At 38.0% G+C, this 18,307-nt stretch overlaps 2 protein-coding genes across 2 annotated transcripts; one reads left to right on the plus strand and one right to left on the minus strand.

The window, feature by feature from the left end:
* The first annotated feature begins 13,766 nt into the window (after positions 1 to 13,766).
* Positions 13,767 to 14,462, plus strand: LOC144644881 (uncharacterized). The gene has a single exon (XM_078504439.1). The coding sequence runs from the start codon at positions 13,767 to 13,769 to the stop codon at positions 14,460 to 14,462; it is 696 nt and encodes a 231-aa protein (XP_078360565.1).
* Positions 14,463 to 14,822: 360 nt separating this feature from the next.
* On the minus strand, positions 14,823 to 16,053 carry LOC144656513 (uncharacterized). The gene has a single exon (XM_078516740.1). The coding sequence runs from the start codon at positions 15,885 to 15,887 to the stop codon at positions 15,213 to 15,215; it is 675 nt and encodes a 224-aa protein (XP_078372866.1). The 5' UTR covers positions 15,888 to 16,053; the 3' UTR covers positions 14,823 to 15,212.
* Between the last annotated feature and the right edge of the window lie 2,254 nt (positions 16,054 to 18,307).

Genomic DNA, 18,307 nt, shown 5'->3' on the forward strand with positions numbered 1-18,307 from the left:
TAACAAATAACAAAGACCCCGATTAAAGCTCTCGTAACAAATGAGACTCAATCCTGATCCAGCGTTCTTAACATCATATCACTAACCTTGAAGAGGTTCATTTAAGTGTAAAGCTTTCAACTAAATGTTAAGCTATATGACTTTTTGTTCAGTTTCGTAATGTTCACAATGCTAACTGTACTGAAACAAATTCAATAAGAGAGTAGCATAGACATAACGTATTCTCACGATTTAACGCGTTGTGGGACCCTCAGACTAGACGTTTATTAAACGTTATTTTTATGATCTTAGACAACCTCGTTTGTATAAATGACGTCAATGAGACAATGAAAAAAAAAAAAACAATCGACTGCGACTCAAGTCATTAAACCCAGCTAACTTTTATTCGGTCCCCGGCCTTATAATCAAATAATTGCGGTATGTTTACGTACCCTGCATGCACATGCGTTGCAATGTCGACAAATCGACAGAGTCGTAAAAGTCCAATATCAAATTTGTTGTAGTACAAATGTTTAAAGGTGAAATAAACAGAAATTTAAAAATGCCATTTTAACCAACCAAACGCAAAAACTATCTATTATTGAGTAAAATTAAGAAACAAAATATACGAAGATTTCCGAAGGCTTCACGAAAACGTTTTTGAATGACTTCGCACTGAAATGGAAAGAATAGAACGAGTTTTTTTACGTCATAGTTGGTGCTGCAGACCGATTCCGCAGACCGCAGTCCGATTCCGCAGATCGCACCGACGGCAACGTCAACGACAACGTCTGGTGGAAAATGAATTTGGAATCCGCCGCCCGCACGTCTGAAAAGATCCAAAAAGCCCGGTCTGAATAGGGTAAAAATAGTTCTTCGAAGAGACTCAAAACTTTTAGTTACGGTTGCGTCTTATCCCAAACACATTTTCAAATTAAAGGATGGGTTTCCTTTCGCCAATGTCGCGTAAAATCGGAATTAAAACTGCGCCGATAATTTTGTATTCCATTTAGATATTGAGCAAGAAAAAGAAAGAAAAAAAGAAACAAAAAGAAAAGAAAAAAGAAGAGAAAGTTTGAAGAGAAGTAAACAATTGAGCGGTCGTAAACTAGAGGAACAACAATAACAACAACAACAGCAACAACCGTGACAACAACAATAAACTGTATGTAAACTAGTTTTTCCAAGTTATTCGAGTGGTTTTAAGTCATCAATAATATTACTGACACTACCTACCCATATCTGCTGAGTCCATTAGAGTAAAGAGTTCCATGGACCATAAAAGTTAACCTGCGATCAGGCGTTCTTTTTTCTTTTTACGAAAGCGAGAGGGAAAAAAGAACGCCTGATACATTTATTTAACCGGCCGCCAGCCGCCCCCTAATTTAAATAAACTAATGTGTCGTCGAACTGTCAAACCACTCTTTGTAGTTGGCGGCAAATTCGAGACTCGGATTTCCACAAGGCGTGAAAAACGTCTGGAGAAAAATTGTACATAGGTACAGCCTGTATTTAAACTTCGCCGTGTTGAGATAAAAACGCTTTTAGTAGCAAGGTGAGAAAGCGCTTGCGAACATATATTTATCAGTTGTACTGGATGCCGTCCCTTAATTTCAGCTTACACGCACAAAAAAAGGAATTCACCGACAAGAGCTGTTTTACGGCAGATAGGATCGGTCGCTTTTGTAAACATTCCAACATCTCTGGAATATTGTTTTCGAAGAACAACAAAAACATCTTCACGGAACCAAAATTGTTACGCATTGTCGCTCACTCTATTTGTTCTGCCTTCAGAGAGTTTCACTTGAAATCTGTTAGGGCTTCAGCTAACGTAGAAAAGAACTCGTCCTCGCAGTAAACGTGACTCGTCTTTGCCATTACCAGCTTCTGACCGGAAGTCTCGTTGAAATACGACAACCAATCAGTTCACACCGCTCCATTGAGTATTGTTTCTCGACCAATCAGACAAAAAACCAGAATCTGTTTTTTTTACATGACTTTCGACAAGCAAATGTATCATGCCCTCCTTCCCCCGCAGCAGTAGTAGGGAGGGAGGGTATGATTTCAGGTTACATAAAAGTTTGAAATAAAAGCAAAAGGAATAGTCCGCAAGCGACGTTACAGTCATTGTACAACATCTTAAATCAAAACAAGATGTTGTCTCTTCCAGGTGACTTCTGAAAACGAATCGGTATTTCAAGTCTTATATAATACTTGTTTACTTCCTTGTTGAAATATTTCGAAAAGGACGTGTGTGAGCAGTCATAGCCAAACGGGAAGAAGTAACTTCGGAAGCCGGTTAAAGAACTGTCAAAACGTTTAAATGATGGCAAAAATAAAGGTCAAAAGAAAAGAAAGCAACTAAGCAACATAAAACCTAACCTGTGAAAGACAAAAATTACATTTTAACTTCTTGTTCTTATCATTAAATGTCTGTAAATATCACTTGTACACTTCGCTTCGTTAAATGAAGAAGTAAAAAAGAAAACGCGAAAGAACGTGCTAGATCTAGTTGTTATTTTTGATATAAGGGTCAAATGGCCATCATCTGGCAGACATCATCCCTTTTAATTAATAGAACGTGTTATTGGCAAGCACGAGAATCACGTACAAGGAAATGGTTTCAAAAACATTTTCAAAAACGTTTAATTGTTCTTTTCATGTGAAAGTGCTGTTACTATTGCCACAATGTAGGCTGATGCCTCTACCAAATGTAATGTCCCTTTACTTCATTGATATTTTTAACCCTATCCAGACAGGGGGGGGGGGGGGCGGAAAGTGCCCGCGCCGACTTTGAACGCTTATAACTTTTTTAATATTCAACCAAACGCTGCCAAACTTTGCGACTTTATCTAAAATTTATCTGGGAACAATTTGGTAGGGTAGGTTGTTGTGTCAGGAACTTGACGTCACCATGGCAACGGCATTTTGACAGGCGTGTTTTCCCAAATTTGTAATTCTCGTGTTTCTATTAATGAAAAATAACTTTAAAGCAATTATTTTCACCTGTTTACGGGTTTTAAGCACATTTTTATTGGTTTTGAGTATTTTCCAGTAATTTTGACGTTTTGAAAAAATTTCGAAATCCAAGATGGCGGATCCAAGATTGCGGCTGTTTTGACATTATGATGTAATTGTCACGTGATGTGACGTCATCATCCCACGTGACATATACCAAAATATAGATTTTGGGACATACTATATATCCTGTAATTTTCATTGTGATTGCTTAAATATTCTGGAAGTTACGGAGGGGGGGGGGGCGGAATCCGCCCCCCCCCCCCCGGTCTGAAAAGACCAAAAAAAATCCCGGTCTGAATAGGGTTAAAGGACTCTAAGTTGCAATCCGCTATTTCGGTCTTAGCAAATCGATGTGTCCAGGATGTGCTCGTATAACTGAAGCTGACTTACATGGCTTTTTGGAACGAAATCTTTAAGGGCTGCGCTTGATAGCAAAATTGTAATAGTCACAGTCGTAAATAAAGCGTGACGCCCGAGTCAGATACAGGATAACGGTTTAGGGTCACCCTTACATCCTTGGAAACAGGTAAAATCGACTCGTTAAACAAAATAAACTAGCTTTGATTTAGTACACAGGATAACAGACTGGGGTCACCCTAGCTCCTTGCAAACAGGAACTTAAATTCGATAAATACTTCGCTGCGTGTTATAGTCCACTGTTCTTGGTGTTCTTGGTATTGAAACACTGTTTCTCGAGTTTTATATATTACATCCTTCAGCCTGAATTTGGCGGCGATTTGGAAAGTCCCGAAAGTCCCGCGGGCGAAAGTTTACAAAAACATGAAGCTGCGGAGATTTCCCGCGTGGCGAATCGGGGATAGCGAGCAAGGATGTGATACCTGAATCGTCTGTTCCGTAGACGAGGTCAGTGGAGAAGAAGATTAGGTTTACAATGTAGAAACTGCTGAAGTTCAAAGGGAAATACGAAGAGCAGTTTCAAACACCCTTTCTACAAACACCAGTAAAAATTATTATCTGGAGTTGCAATTGCATAGAAAATGCTTTGAGAGAAATAAAAGGGAACGGATTCCGCCTAAAGAATGCTGTCTTCGAATTGTCACCAACTTCTTAGCATGCTTGCGATGGTACTTCCGAACACACTCGTGTAGAAATCTCCAAAAATCTCATAAACTACTGAAGCTTTACCTTCAATAAAGGTCAGCAGACGATGAAACGTCAAATTTTGGGCGACTGCTTTGACCGACGAGATCTAGCTTTTTAAACACTGCAGCTACAAATATTTTATTTCTAAAGGTTTGTATTTCAACGCGACTTTTTGTTATGTTTACTATGTATTTTGTTTGGGAGGGTAAGGGAAGGGGAAATTTTGGCAAATCATTTTGGCAGATCATGTGTTTCTACGTCACTTGACCTGGGTGTTCTATTAGGGTGACCACTCAAGGTAATTTTCTAAGCAGTAGAAACTGCAAAATTATCTTTCTCATATTAGCTAGAGCAAAACCCTTGCGTTCCTATCCAAAACTATGTTCAGCCAAATCTTTGTAACACCTATAAGAGAGAGTCAATTCGCGTTCCCGTTAAGCGAGCTTGGGCTGCTTGTGATTATCTACGAAATAAGTTTTACAGTCCTTAGCCTATAGGAACGTAAAATAACCTCCGTTGCCACGGTTGAAGATGTGGCAACATATCTTTTGATCACTATCTTAGACTATGATCACGTGAACTCATGTGAACTTACACAGTACGACCAATCGTGTCTACTTCCTTGTAATTCGTTCGACGAGGACGTTATTCATTTTTCAGACAGTCAAAGCCAAAAGGGAAGAATCAAGTTTACGTCACGTTCGGACATTAAAGCCGGTTAAACAAGAAATAAAAATTAAAATAAAACAACTGATGGCGAAAATAAAAATCAAAAGTAATTAATTAAATTGCATTGTAGCAGAATACCTAACCTGTTGAAGACACAAAAATTATATTTTAAATCCTTGTGCTTGTGAAGATCTGCCGACTTATTGCTTTCACTTGTTCACTTCTTCCAATGTCCCCCCCCCCCACCCTCCCCCCAAAAAAGAGAAAAACTCGAAAACATGGGCTTAGATCTCTAAGTTATAATTCTTTTCGACAACTTAAGAGTCCAATGACTATCATCTGGCAGCAGAAACCTATAATTGTGTTATTAGGTGCAGGTGAAAGCATAACTGTTGGAAATTGCGAATCATGTCCATTAAGGGAAGTTATTTCTATCTGATGTGTTCAGCAATCATAGCAAAAGAAGAAGAAGAAGTTGATCTTAAAGTTAAGGAATTGCTAAGTAAGTTTTGGAATTAGAATTGAAAAACACGACACGAGTAAAATTTTTAAAATTATTCGGGATTGAATACAGGGTTTACTGCAGGCGCGCAATACAAGCCCACGTACGTTATGATTCTGTGCGATATAAATTAAAACTTGCGCCCCTTCTTTCTCGTTAGAATTTTTTCGGAAAGGACGTTTCTCAATCAATCAACTTTATTTGCACTCAAATCCTTGTTACATCAGTTAAAAGAAGATATAGCAAATTTTAAGTAGCAGGAAAACCTCAGCAAGCTTGCTATCGCTTTTCTAAGGAGATCTCCCTTCTATTTCTGAGCACACTGTGCTCAGAAATAGCCGAAAGGGAAGAAGTAGGTTTGGTGAGTCACTAGCCGGTCGAAGAGCTGCCAAAATTTGAACTGACGGCGAAAATTAGGATCAAAGCAATACAAATAGATATAGTAATGCAACCGAATCTTAACGTATTAGTTATCTCTTGTCGACAAAGAGGGTCGACAAGGGTCAAATGGCTATCATCTAGCAGACATCCCGTATTTTAATATAATCTAAATGTGTTTTTGTTTGCAGTTGAAAGCATGAAGCTGGAAATCGAGAATCGCGTACAAGGAAGTGATTTCTAAAAGATCTGTTCAGTAATCTTAGCAAAGGAAGAAGTAGAAGTAGATCTTGAAGCTTAGGAACTGCAGAGTAAGTTTACGAATTAGAATTGACAAACACAACTCGAGTAAATTTTTAAAATTCTTCGGATTGAATACAGGATAAACTGTACTTAGCGAGCGATACGTGCCCAAATACGTTACTATTCTTGTGTGATAGAATGTTTAATATAAAACTTGCCTTCTTCCCCGTTAGAATTTTTTTTGGAAAGGACGTGTCTGATCAGTCATAGCCAAAAGGGAAGACGTAGCTTCGGTGGCCAGTTGAAAAACTGCCAGAATTTGAGCTGATGGTGAAAACTAGAATCAAAAGTTTAAACCCATAGTGTTTGGACAATACAAGAACAATAATGCAACCGAATATCTGACCTCTTTCAGCGTTCGCTAGAAATTAACTTCGAGAAAACGGGATTAGAAACATGAACGGTTATCTCTCTTGTAGAAAAGGGTCTTTGAATCAGGTTATTCCTCTGGCATACAACCTATTTTTTCATAAATCATATTGCGTTCACTTGAAAGTAAGAAGCTGGAAATCGCGAATTACGTACGCAAAATAAAAGGATGTGATTTCTGAAGCATCCAAGCAGAGATGGTGGCAAAAAGGAAAGAAGTAGATTTTTGGTTATGAAGTTCTAAATAAGTCGAGGAATCGACAAACACAACAAAAAATTAAATTCAATTATTTGGGACGTGAATACAGCTGAAAGCAAGCGATAAAAGTCAGTTCACAACAACTACATCGCACAAGCGATGTACTGTACAAAAGCTTGATTAAGTTCTGGTTGACGTGTAATTAAGTTTTTAGTAGCCAAGAAAGCGTATGTCGTCCAAACAAGTAGTTGAGACAAAGTTTCCTCCGAGATTTTCAATCAAAATTTCTAAACAATATCGTGTGAAAATCAAGCTCAGAAAACCAATTACTTTGATCTGGTTATCATTGGAAAGATATTTTTTTGAGTATAAGTCTCTTTGCCAATAACAAATTTTATAACAAAGACCCCGATTAAAGCTCTCGTAACCAATGAGACTCAATCCTGATCCAGCGTTCTTAACATCAGATCACCAACCTTGAAGAGGTTCATTTAAGTGTAAAGCTTTCAACTAAATGTTAAGCTATATGACTTTTTGTTCAGTTTCGTAATGTTCACAATGCTAACTGTAAAAAAATACAATAAGAGAGTAGCATAGAGATAACGTATTCTCACGATTTAACGCGTTGTGTTACCCTCAGACTAGACGTTTATTAAACGTTATTTTTATCATCTTAGACAACCTCGTTTGTATATATGACGACAATGAGACAATGAAAAAAACAAAACAATCGACTGCGACTCAAGTCATTAAACCCAGCTAACTTTTATTCGGTCCCCGGCCTTATAATCAAATAATTGCGGTATGTTTACGTACCCTGCATGCACATGCGTTGCAATGTCGACAAATCGACAGAGTCGTAAAAGCCCAATATCAAACTTGTTGTAGTACAAATGTTTAAAGGTGAAATAAACAAAATTTAAAAATGCCATTTTAACTAACCAAACGCAAAAACTATCTATTATTGAGTAAAATTAAGAAACAAAATATACGAAGATTTCCGAAGGCTACACGAAAACGTTTTTGAATGACTTCGCACTGAAATAGAAAAAATATAACGAGTTTTTTTACGTCATAGTTGGTGCTGCAGACCGATTCCGCAGACCGCAGTCCGATTCCGCAGATCGCACCGACGGCAACGTCAACGACAACGTCTGGTGGAAAATGAATTTGGAATCCGCCGCCCGCACGTCTGAAAAGATCCAAAAAGCCCGGTCTGAATAGGGTAAAAATAGTTCTTCGAAGAGACTCGAAACTTTTAGTTACGGTTGCGTCTAATCCCAAACACATTTGCAAAATTAAGGCTGGGTTTCCTTTCGCCAATGTCGCGTAAAATCGGAATAAAAACTGCGCCGATAATTTTGTATTCCATTTAGATATTGAGCAAGAAAAAGAAAGAAAAAAGAGACAAAAATAAATGAAAAAAGAAAAGAAACTTTGAAGAGAAGTAAACAATTGAGCGGTCGCAATCTAGAGGAACAACAATAACAACAGCAACAACCGTGACAACAACAATAAACTGTATGTAAACTAGTTTTTTCAAGTTATTCGAGTAGTTTTAAGTCATCAATAATATTACTGTCACTACCTACCCATATCTGCTGAGTCCATTAGAGTAAAGAGTTCCATGGACCATAAAAGTTTGAAATAAAAGCAAAAGGAATAGTCCGCAAGCGACTTTACATATACAGTCATCGTACAACATCTTGAATCACAACAAGATGTTGTCCCTTCCAGGTGACTTCTGAAAACGAATCGGTATTTCAAGTCTTATATAATACTTGTTTACTTCCTTGTTGAAATATTTCGAAAAGGACGTGTGTGAGCAGTCATAGCCAAACGGGAAGAAGTAACTTCGGAAGCCGGTTAAAGAACTGTCAAAACGTTTAAATGATGGCAAAAATAAAGGTCAAAAGAAAAGAAAGCAACTAAGAAACATAAAACCTAACCTGTGAAAGACAAAAATTACATTTTAACATCTTGTTCTTATCATTAAATGTCTGTAAATATCACTTGTACACTTCGCTTCGTTAAATGAAGAAGGAAAAAAGAAAACGCGAAAGAACGTGCTAGATCTAATTGTTATTTTTTGATATAAGGGTCAAATGGCCATCTTCTGGCAGACATCATCCCTTTTAATTAATAAAACGTGTTATTGGCAAGCACGAGAATCACGTACAAGGAAATGGTTTCAAAAACATTTTCAAAAACGTTCAATTGTTCTTTTTATGTGAAAGTGCTGTTACTATTGCCACAATGTAGGCTGATGCCTAGAGCTACGTGTAACATATGTAATGTCCCTTTAGTTCATTAATATTTTTAAAGGACTCTAAGTTGCAATCCGCTATTTCGGACTTAGCAAATCGATGTGTCCAGGATGTGCTCGTATAACTGAAGCTGACTTAAATGGCTTTTTGGAACGAAGTCTTTAAGCTCTGCGCTTGATAGCAAAATTGCAATAGTCACAGTCGTAAATACAGCGTGACGCCCGAGTCAGATACAAGATTACGGTTTAGGGTCACCCTTACATCCTTGGAAACAGGTAAAATCGACTCGTTAAACAACGAAATACGAAGAGCAGTTTCAAACACCCTTCGTACAAACACGAGTAAAAATTATTATCTGGAGTTGCATTTGCATAGAAAATACTGTGAGAGAAATAAAAAGGGAACGGATTCCGCCTAAAGGATGCTGTCTTCTAATTGTCACCAACTTCTTAGCATACTTGCGATGGTACTTCCTAACACACTCGTGTAGAAATGTCCAAAAATATCATAAACTACTGAAGCTTTACCTGCAATGTAGGTCAGCAGACGATGAAACATCAAATTTTGGGCGACTGCTTTGACCGACGAGATCTAGCTTTTTAAACACTGCAGTAGTTGCCCGTTGTGTTTAAAATTCGATTTTTGTGAGTTATTTAAAACATGGCGTCTGTTTTTCGCCACAGTTGGTGGCGTGACAATGGGTGAAATTATCCTTGCCCAGTCGGGGTCAGTGTCTGCCTTCCGGCTAAACAAAGACATATCTCGTGACGCCCAAAGTCGTTCTGCTCTTCTCTCAGACCAATATTGCATCAAATGCACTCAATGCAGGAGAAAGAGAATGTTTATAATGCTCTATAATAGGTATCATGGCTACAAATATTTTATTTATAAAGGTTTGTATTTGAACGCGACTTATTGTTATGTTTACTATGTATTTTGTTTGGGTGGGTAAGGGAAGGGGAAATTTTGGCAAATCATTTTGGCAGATCATGTGTTTCTACGTCACTTGACCTGGGTGTTCTATTAGGGGGACCACTCAAGGTAATTTTCTAAGGAGTAGAAACCGCAAAATTATCTTTCTCATATTAGCTAGAGCAAAACCCTTGCGTTCCTATCCAAAACTATGTTCAGCCAAATATTTGTAACACCTATAAGAGAGAGTCAATTCGCGTTCCCGTTAAGCGAGCTTGGGCTGCCTGTGATTATCTACAAAATAAATTTTACAGTCCTTAGCCTATAGGAACGTAAAATAACCTCCGTTACCACGCTTGAAGATGTAGCAACATCTCATTTGATCACTATCTTAGACTATGATCACGTGAACTCATGTGAACTTACGAGGTGCGACCAATCGTGTCTACTTCCTTGTAATTCGTTCGACGAGGATATTATTCTTTTTTTAGACAGTCAAAGCCAAAAGGGTCGGGAAGAATCAAGTTCACGTTACGTTCGGACATTAAAGCCGGTTAAACAAAAAAAATCTTAAACTGATGGCGAAAATAAAAATTAAAAAATGAAAATCATTGAAGCAATATACATAACCTCTTAAAGGCACAATAATTATATTTCAACTTCTTGTGCTTGTGAATATTTGCCGACTTCTTGCTTTCACTCGTTCACTTCTTACAGCGTTTGCCAAAAAAAAAAATCAAAAATATGCAATAGGCTTAGATATCTGAGTTATATTTATTGTCGACAAGTTAACGGTCCAATTACTATCATCTGGCAGCAGAAACCTATGTTTAATAAAATGTGTTATTATGTGCAGTTGAAAGTGTGACTGTTGGAAATCGAGAATCAAGTCCGTTAAAGGAAGTGATTTCTATGTGATGTGTTCAGCAATCACAGCAAAAGAAAGAGAAGTAGATTTTGAAGTTTAGGACCTGCTGAATAAGTTTACAAATTGACAAAACGACACCAGAAATTTTGTTTTTAACATTTTTCGAGATTAAATCATGATGGTTAACTGTAAACGAGCGATTTTTTATAAAGAGATTCTGTCAAATTGGCAAGAAATTCACTCAAATGACCCAGTTAATTCCACAGATTTTAAAGAAGAGATCTTATGGAACAATCGTTTCATAAGGATTTGCGGTAAATCATTTTATTTCAAAACGTGGCATAAAAATGGAATTGTAAAGGTTCGTGACCTTCTAACCGAGCAGGGAAACTTTCTATCTTTCGAACATTTTAAGGCCAAGTTCGGTGTCCGTACAATTTTTTTGGACTACGCAGGCGTGATCGCCGCAATCCCAAAAGCCTGGAAAACCGCAATCCTCGATACTCCTTCAGGTAATCAAAGAACGCAAAACGTCTTAACAGCAGATAATGTTTCTGCCAAAAAAGCTCGCTCTCTGCTCGTCGGAAAGTCCTTTCGCCCACCCACTGTAGAACACCGCCTACAGAATCAAAATGTTACGGACTTCGAAGCCATATATGAACTACCTTTCAAAATCACAATAGAAAATAAACTAAGAAGCTTTCAGTACAAATTAATCCATAACATTCTCCCTACAAACCAAAGACTATATAAAATGAAGATAAAAGCCTGTGTAATTATGTAAATGAAACACTAGAACACATGTTTTGCGAGTGTCCTAACGTGAAACAATTTTGGATAATGGCAATCGAATGGTGGAACGTAAAACGCTTTGAAAACATAAATCCAAAACCTATTGAAACTCTTTATGGCTATAAACCAGGATCTTCTAGTTTTTATGCGCTAAACCACTTCTTTTTAATAGGCAAATATCACATTTACCTTTCAAAAATCAAGTCTGAAAATCCAATGTTTGAGGTCTTTCTTTGTTTGCTTAAAAGTAAAATTCAATCAGAAAGAGAGATTGCTATCAGAAATGGTAATTATAATAAACATAGGAACAAGTGGACCACCCTTTGTAGCAGTGAAAACACATAATCTCTTTTGTTGTTACCCAAAGCCAGCTGCTAGCTATATATTCTGTGTGTGTAGTTGTATACCTTTCTTTTGCGCTTCTAGTGTACTTTTTTTTTCTTCTTCTTCTGTCGTATTATTAGAAGTATTGTAAAAAAAAAAAAATCCGGCTATTGTGTATTAGTGTTGTCTTTATTAGTGTTTAAGTATTGTAAGTATTGTGCTACCTGTTATTGTAAGTGTACTTGTTATTGTAAGTAAGGCGTCAATTATCTAAATAAAAAAAATAAAAAAAACTGTAAACGAGCGATACGAGGCCACATACATTGCGACTCAGTGCGATATAAAACTTGCCATCTCAGGATTTTTTTCGGAAAGAACGTGTCTGAGCAGTCAAAGCCATAAGGGAAGAAGTTTATTTGGTGAGTCGTTAGCCGGTTGAAAAACGGCCAAAATTTCAGCTGACGGCAAAAAACTAGGGTCAAAGATTAAACAGCTACGTATACAGTTTATTAAAGCAATACAAGATGCAACCGACTCCTAACTGTTAAAGACAGAAAAAAATATATTTCAACTGCTTGTTCTTGTGCATATCTGCCAACATGTCACTTTCATTCGATCGCTCACTCCTTTTGGCGTTCGCTTGGAAATACCTCTCAAGAAAACGGGACAAAAACTAAATAGTCATCTCTTCTCAACAAAGAGGGTCGACAGGGGGCTAGTTGGCTATCATGTAGCAGCCCGGGTTAGCATACTTAAAATAAATTGTGTTTTTGTGTGTAGTTAAAAGCATGAAGCTGTAATCGAGATTCATGTCCAAGGAAGTGATTTCTAAAACATCCATTCAGCAATCATAGCAAAAGAAGAAGAAGTAGTAGATTTTGAAGTTTAGTAACTGCTAATGGACAAATACGACACGAGTTAAATTTTTAATTTTTTTTGAGATTGGATACAAGGTAAACTGTGCTCAGCGAGCGATACGAGCCCACATAATTATACGCTACGATTGTTGTGTGATATAATTAACAATTATTCCACGAGCGCACGTTGAATATGGGACGGTAGATAGCCAACGAGGCGCGTAGCGCCGAGTTGGCTATAACGATCACATAACCAACAAGCGCGAGTGGAATAATTGTTTTATTAAAAACGCCAAAATAATTGCAATATTTGAGCTCCCCAGCTGTTTTCGTTGACGTGAATCAGCTACCATATTGCCTTTGCCTTTGTCTTTGTAAAGGACGTGTCTAAGCAGTCATAGCCAAAAGGGAAGACGAAGCTGCGGCAGGCAGTTGAAGAACTGCCAAAATTTGAGCTGATCGCGAAAATTAGGGTCAAAAGTTTAAACTCTTGTAGTTTGGGCAATACAAGAAACAGTAATAAACGAATACCTAACTGTTAAAGACAAAGATTATACTTCAACTTCCTGTTCTTGAAAAAATACGTCAACAAGTCGCTTTCATTAAAACGCTCACTCCTTTCAGCGTTCGCTAGAAAATAACTCTCGAGAAAACGGGATTAGAACTCAACTTTTTTTTAAAAAAACTCTGGTTTATTTTGGAAAACTCAACTTTAAAAAAAAAAAAAAAACTCAGGTCTATTTTAGAAAACTCAACTTTTTTAAAAACTCAGGTTTGTTTAAGGAAAACTCAACTTTTTAAGGATTTTGAAAGCGTTTTTGAAGAAAGAAGTATCGAAGTACAAATACCGTTGAACACAGGCTCGCATCGAGACAAGATGGCGTTAAGATTGAAGAACGTAAGCTTACTTTTCAGTGTCTTCTGTTTTCTCTCATGCCTGTCGAGGAGTACCAGCAAAATGCCATCGTACATTCCAGTGACACCAGGAATTTCTGATCGAAATTCTTTAATCGAATGTTACTTCAATCTTGGATTGGACTACTCCGAAATACTTAGTTTCCTTTTACTTCTACACGGAATACACCTAAGCGTTCGTCAGCTTAAGAGGGTACTTTCTTCAAAAGGTTTATATAGAAGATGAAATCGCAGTAGTGTAGAAGAGGTTATTGCAGCTGTTGAAAGAGAACTAGACGAATCTGGTAGCCTGATTGGATACCGTCTGATGCATAAAAGACTCCGCGTTGATTATGGCTTGGTTGTAAGCAGGGAGGCAGTTCGACATGCTTTGAAACTACTTGACCCTGATGGTGTTGAGAGACGTTCACAACACAAGTTGAAACGGAGGGCATACTCAGCCAAAGGACCTAACTTTATCTGGCATTTAGATGGGTATGACAAATTAAAACCATTTGGACTGTGTATTCATGGAGCAATTGATGGATACAGCCGTCGAATTTTATGGCTCGAGGTGGCACAGTCGAACAATAATCCTCGCATCGTAGCACGTTATTTTTTGGATTGTGTAAAGCAACTGGATGGAGTTCCGCGAGCTATAAGGGGAGACAGAGGCACTGAAAATGTAAACATTGCCGCTATGCAGACTTTTTTTAGAAATAATGGAACGGACTCAATGGCTGGAGAGAAAAGTTTTATTTATGGTCGCTTGGTATCAAACCAGAGGATTGAGGCTTGGTGGTCATTCCTACGCAAAAATGATACTGATTGGTGGATTAATTTTTTTAAAGATATGAGAGACGTTGGCTTATTCTGTGATGATAACCCGTTACATGTAGAATGTTTGAGGTTCTGCTTTACACCTGTGATCCAGGAAGATTTTTTTTTTTTAGATTTTTCGTACCTCCCCTACTCCCCAAAAAATAATGGTCAGTCCTTAAAGGATAGATACCAATGGTTGTAGAATTATCAATAAACTCTAATAATGTGCTGGCATAGGCATAACGAACTTTTCGAAACATATAATAGAGGTCTCTTCTTTTTATAACGACGAACGTCTTTACGAAACTAAAACAATAACCTTAAATCGAAATATCATCATAAATCCACTCAACTTTGGTTTTTTTTCTGTTTGACACTGTTTATTAGAAATTAATGTCTTTTCGAACGGTAACCTCAACTGAACAGTATCTATAGTTGCACTTGGCAGAATCAATTGTCAGTAATATATGTGCACGTAATCTTAGCCATAAATACTTCCCATGTTCTCTTAGGAATAATCTTATATCGAAATATCATCAAACATCCACTGTTTATTAGAATTTAATGTCTTTTCGAACGGTAACCTCAACTGAAACAGTATCTGTAGTTGCACTTGGCAGAATCAATTGTCAGTAATATATGTGCACGTAATCTAAGCCATAAATACTTCCCATGTTCTCTTAGGAATAATCTTATATCGAAATATCATCAAACATCCACTGTTCATTAGAAATTAATGTCTTTTCGAACGGTAACCTCAACTGAAACAGTATCTATAGTTGCACTTGACAGAATCAATTGTCAGTAATATATGTGCACGTCATATTAGCCATAAATACTTCTCATAAAAGAACAATGATTAACGTATCCACAACCATTAATGGTTGTTTAATTAGCCAAGGAGTAATAATTGTGCTTGTGTCAAAAAGCCAAGGTAGAAAGAGGACGATCTTTAATATCGTGCTTGGTCACTGAGATCCCACAAGTGTGGATTGTTCAAGTAGAAGTCCAAGTTCTCACTCAAAGCCAGAAGTGACCGGTAGTTTCTTGGCAGTGTGAGAAGATTGAAGCAGGTCTGAGCTTTGGGTCTCATTGCTGCATTTGCCATATTCGTAAACCTGACGTTAATCTGGCTGTAAGGAAGCAGGATATCAGTTCCAGTGCAAAACCGAAGGAACCTTCCAAGTAACTTGTGTTCTTTTGCCTTGATGTAACGGGTGAGCCATCTTGAAATTCTTGATTCTTGTTGATCTTCAACACTGACATTTAGACTTTGTAAAACTTTTGAAGTTGTTGGAACGCAAAGGCTGTAAAGAGCACGGACCTCCTTGTCTGTGGCATCATCCCAAAAAGGCCCCATTCCTTCCCTTAGCTTTGTTATGTAGAAAAAGGGTTTTGAGATCAGTTCCGTTTCAGATACATTAAGTACGATTTTCTCGATGTTGGAGGCACTTGGAACAGATGTGATGCCATAATCAGACAGAATCTCTAACACATCTTGCGTGGGGAATGGCTTCTTTCCAAGCATGGCTTGTTGCAGAATTTCTCTTTCTTTTTCAGGTAGCAATTTTGGGAACGACTGAATCAAGCACTCTTCTGTGACTTTCCCGGCAACGGCTTGTTGCATGATGGCTTCTGATATCTGAAGTGGAAGTGTGCCAGTCTGGATTTATTATTATAAATTGATGAGTAAGAAGGCGGCCTAACGCAACAAAGTCATCTTGCAATAAGGCTGCAGATACAGAGAAAGTAAAGTGGGAGGATCCCTCGCAATAACTGGTAACAAAACTGTCCCAAAAGACAGAATACACTTCTCTGCGCACGCCATCACCAGCTGCAGCTTCATCCTTCATCGTAAGTAAAAGCTCGCGGTTTGCCGTTGATTCTTTCTGGTACAAAGTCAACAGCTCATTGACGCAATTGTGGCGATTAATCACCTCCATCATAAGACCATTGGTTTTCAACTGTCCCTTTGCCATTTCCCGCTTGACATTTAGTTCTTCCAATGTCTGGATGGAATCTTGCTCTCTAGAGGTGATATCAAGAATCTTTAAAGGTTATTCATCTAGCATGCAACCTGTTTTTTTTTTTTCAATCTTATTTCGTCAACTTGAAAGTAAAAAGTTGGAAATTGAAATTACGTACGTCAAATTAAAGGAAGTGATTACTGAAACATCCGTTCAGCAACGGTGGAAAGTAGATTTTAATGCTTATGAAGTGTTAAATAAGTTGGGGAACCGGCAAACACAACAAAAAAATAAAATGCAATTCTTTGGGACGTGAGTACATCTGAAAGCAAGCGATACAAGCCAGTGCAGAACAACTACATTGCACAAGACTTGTGCGAGGTACTGTACAAAAGCTTGATTAATTTTTGTTTGACATAGAATAAATGAAATATTTGCTTAAGAATAGGATTTTTATGTTTTTCTCCGACATTGTAATGTTAAGTTGCCATGTTGTGTTACTGGTTGCGTGACAACATCCGGGCATGTGGGGAGAGGTTATAGGGCTTTTATTAGAGGATACCCCCTCTTGCGGAATGCGTTACTATTACACAGTCAACTGCTGTCGTAATAAGGTAGGCTATTAGTCTTTTTTATATGCCCGCCGTTTATCATCGCTTATTGCGTTTCATTTTACTTTTAATTAGAATCTTCTTTGAACGAACGGCTCCAGTTGCAGCTCGTTTGTTTGATCCGCCATTGTTATGTTCACTGGGGTTCCATTTGTTCTTGTTGTTGGCCATGCCATTCATTTATTAAGCGTACAAAACGCGAATTAAGATGGTCTAAGATTCCCTTTTGACCCTCGGCCCGGTAGCAGATTTAAAATTAGGGGGACCGCGACTGTTCATTTACACGGCTTTGGCGGAGGTACTGTGGAAAAGCTTCGTCGTTTGATATCCACGACGCGTGTTTGAACAGATCGCTCCTGATGTTGTTATTCTCGAACTGGGACTAATGATCTCACGGATACAAGTCATAGGGTTTATGATTCTGCGATCGAGAGACTGGTTTGTCATTTATTGAAGAATTATAAGTTTCGGGTCGTTTGTGTTTGCCATGTCATTTCACGTCATCATTCACAGGATGAGGCGGCATCTACTGTAGCATCTTTTGCTGGCTTCATCGATGTTTTTCTCACCCGGGTAGGACTTTTATTTAGCTGATGTCGTTCTCGTTAACCCAGCAGGTCAATACCATTAATATCGTAGTTACAGGGGTGCCGTTACATGTATGCGGGCATCGCGCTTGCTTTAAAATTTTCTTTACACATTCTTTGCATTTTTTTCACCTTCCAACTAATTTTAGTAAGTAAGGAACTTTATTTTACCAGGGTAGCCCATTCAGCAACGAGGCTGGTATCCATTGAGGACCTGGAACAATAAAATTATTTACATTATAACAATGTTAACAATTTAAAACTTTTAGTCCAGTCATGGGATTTTACATTTTTGTTTTGTGTTACTGGTTGCGTAACAACATCCGGACATGTGCGGAGAGGTCATAGGGCTTAATCAGAGGATACCCCGTCTAGTAGAATGCGTTACTAATACACAGTCAATAGCTGTCGTGCCATTCAATTCTTTGACTTGCTGGGGAAAGAATGTTTTTCCCGTCCAACCCTTCCCTATGTTGTCCTCTCAGCAGTGCTTTTGGTTGTTGTTTTGCAGTTTCGTTTTGTTTGCCCTCACCTTTACTGGGCCAGAAAAAAAATATTTAATTTGTTTCTTGTGAATTGATCTTGATCTCAAAACAATGATTTTACTATGGGCCTTTGTTCATAGCCATTAAATTCCAACATTGGCGTGTATGTTGTGTTGGGGCCCAGCAAACGAGCTTCAGGATATGCAGCACTGATTTATGTGAAGTTGAGATGAGGGGGAAAACACAAAGGTTTTTAGTGCCCAGGAGAGCGTACGTCATCCAAACGGGTGGTTAAGACAAATTTTCCTCCGAGTTTTTCACTCTAAATCATCTTAACATTTTCGTGTGTATTTCAAGCTCAGAAAACTTATCACTTTGATCTGGGTATCATTGGAAA

This window comes from Oculina patagonica, chromosome 1 (genome assembly GCF_052425735.1).
Source record: "Oculina patagonica isolate OP01 chromosome 1, crgOcupat, whole genome shotgun sequence".
Taxonomy (NCBI): Eukaryota; Metazoa; Cnidaria; class Anthozoa; order Scleractinia; family Oculinidae; genus Oculina; species Oculina patagonica.

Excerpts from the sequence above, each read along its gene's own strand:
- LOC144644881 (XM_078504439.1), top strand. The coding sequence starts at position 13,767 with ATGCATAAAAGACTCCGCGTTGATTATGGCTTGGTTGTAAGCAGGGAG.
- LOC144656513 (XM_078516740.1), bottom strand. The coding sequence starts at position 15,887 with ATGCAACAAGCCGTTGCCGGGAAAGTCACAGAAGAGTGCTTGATTCAG.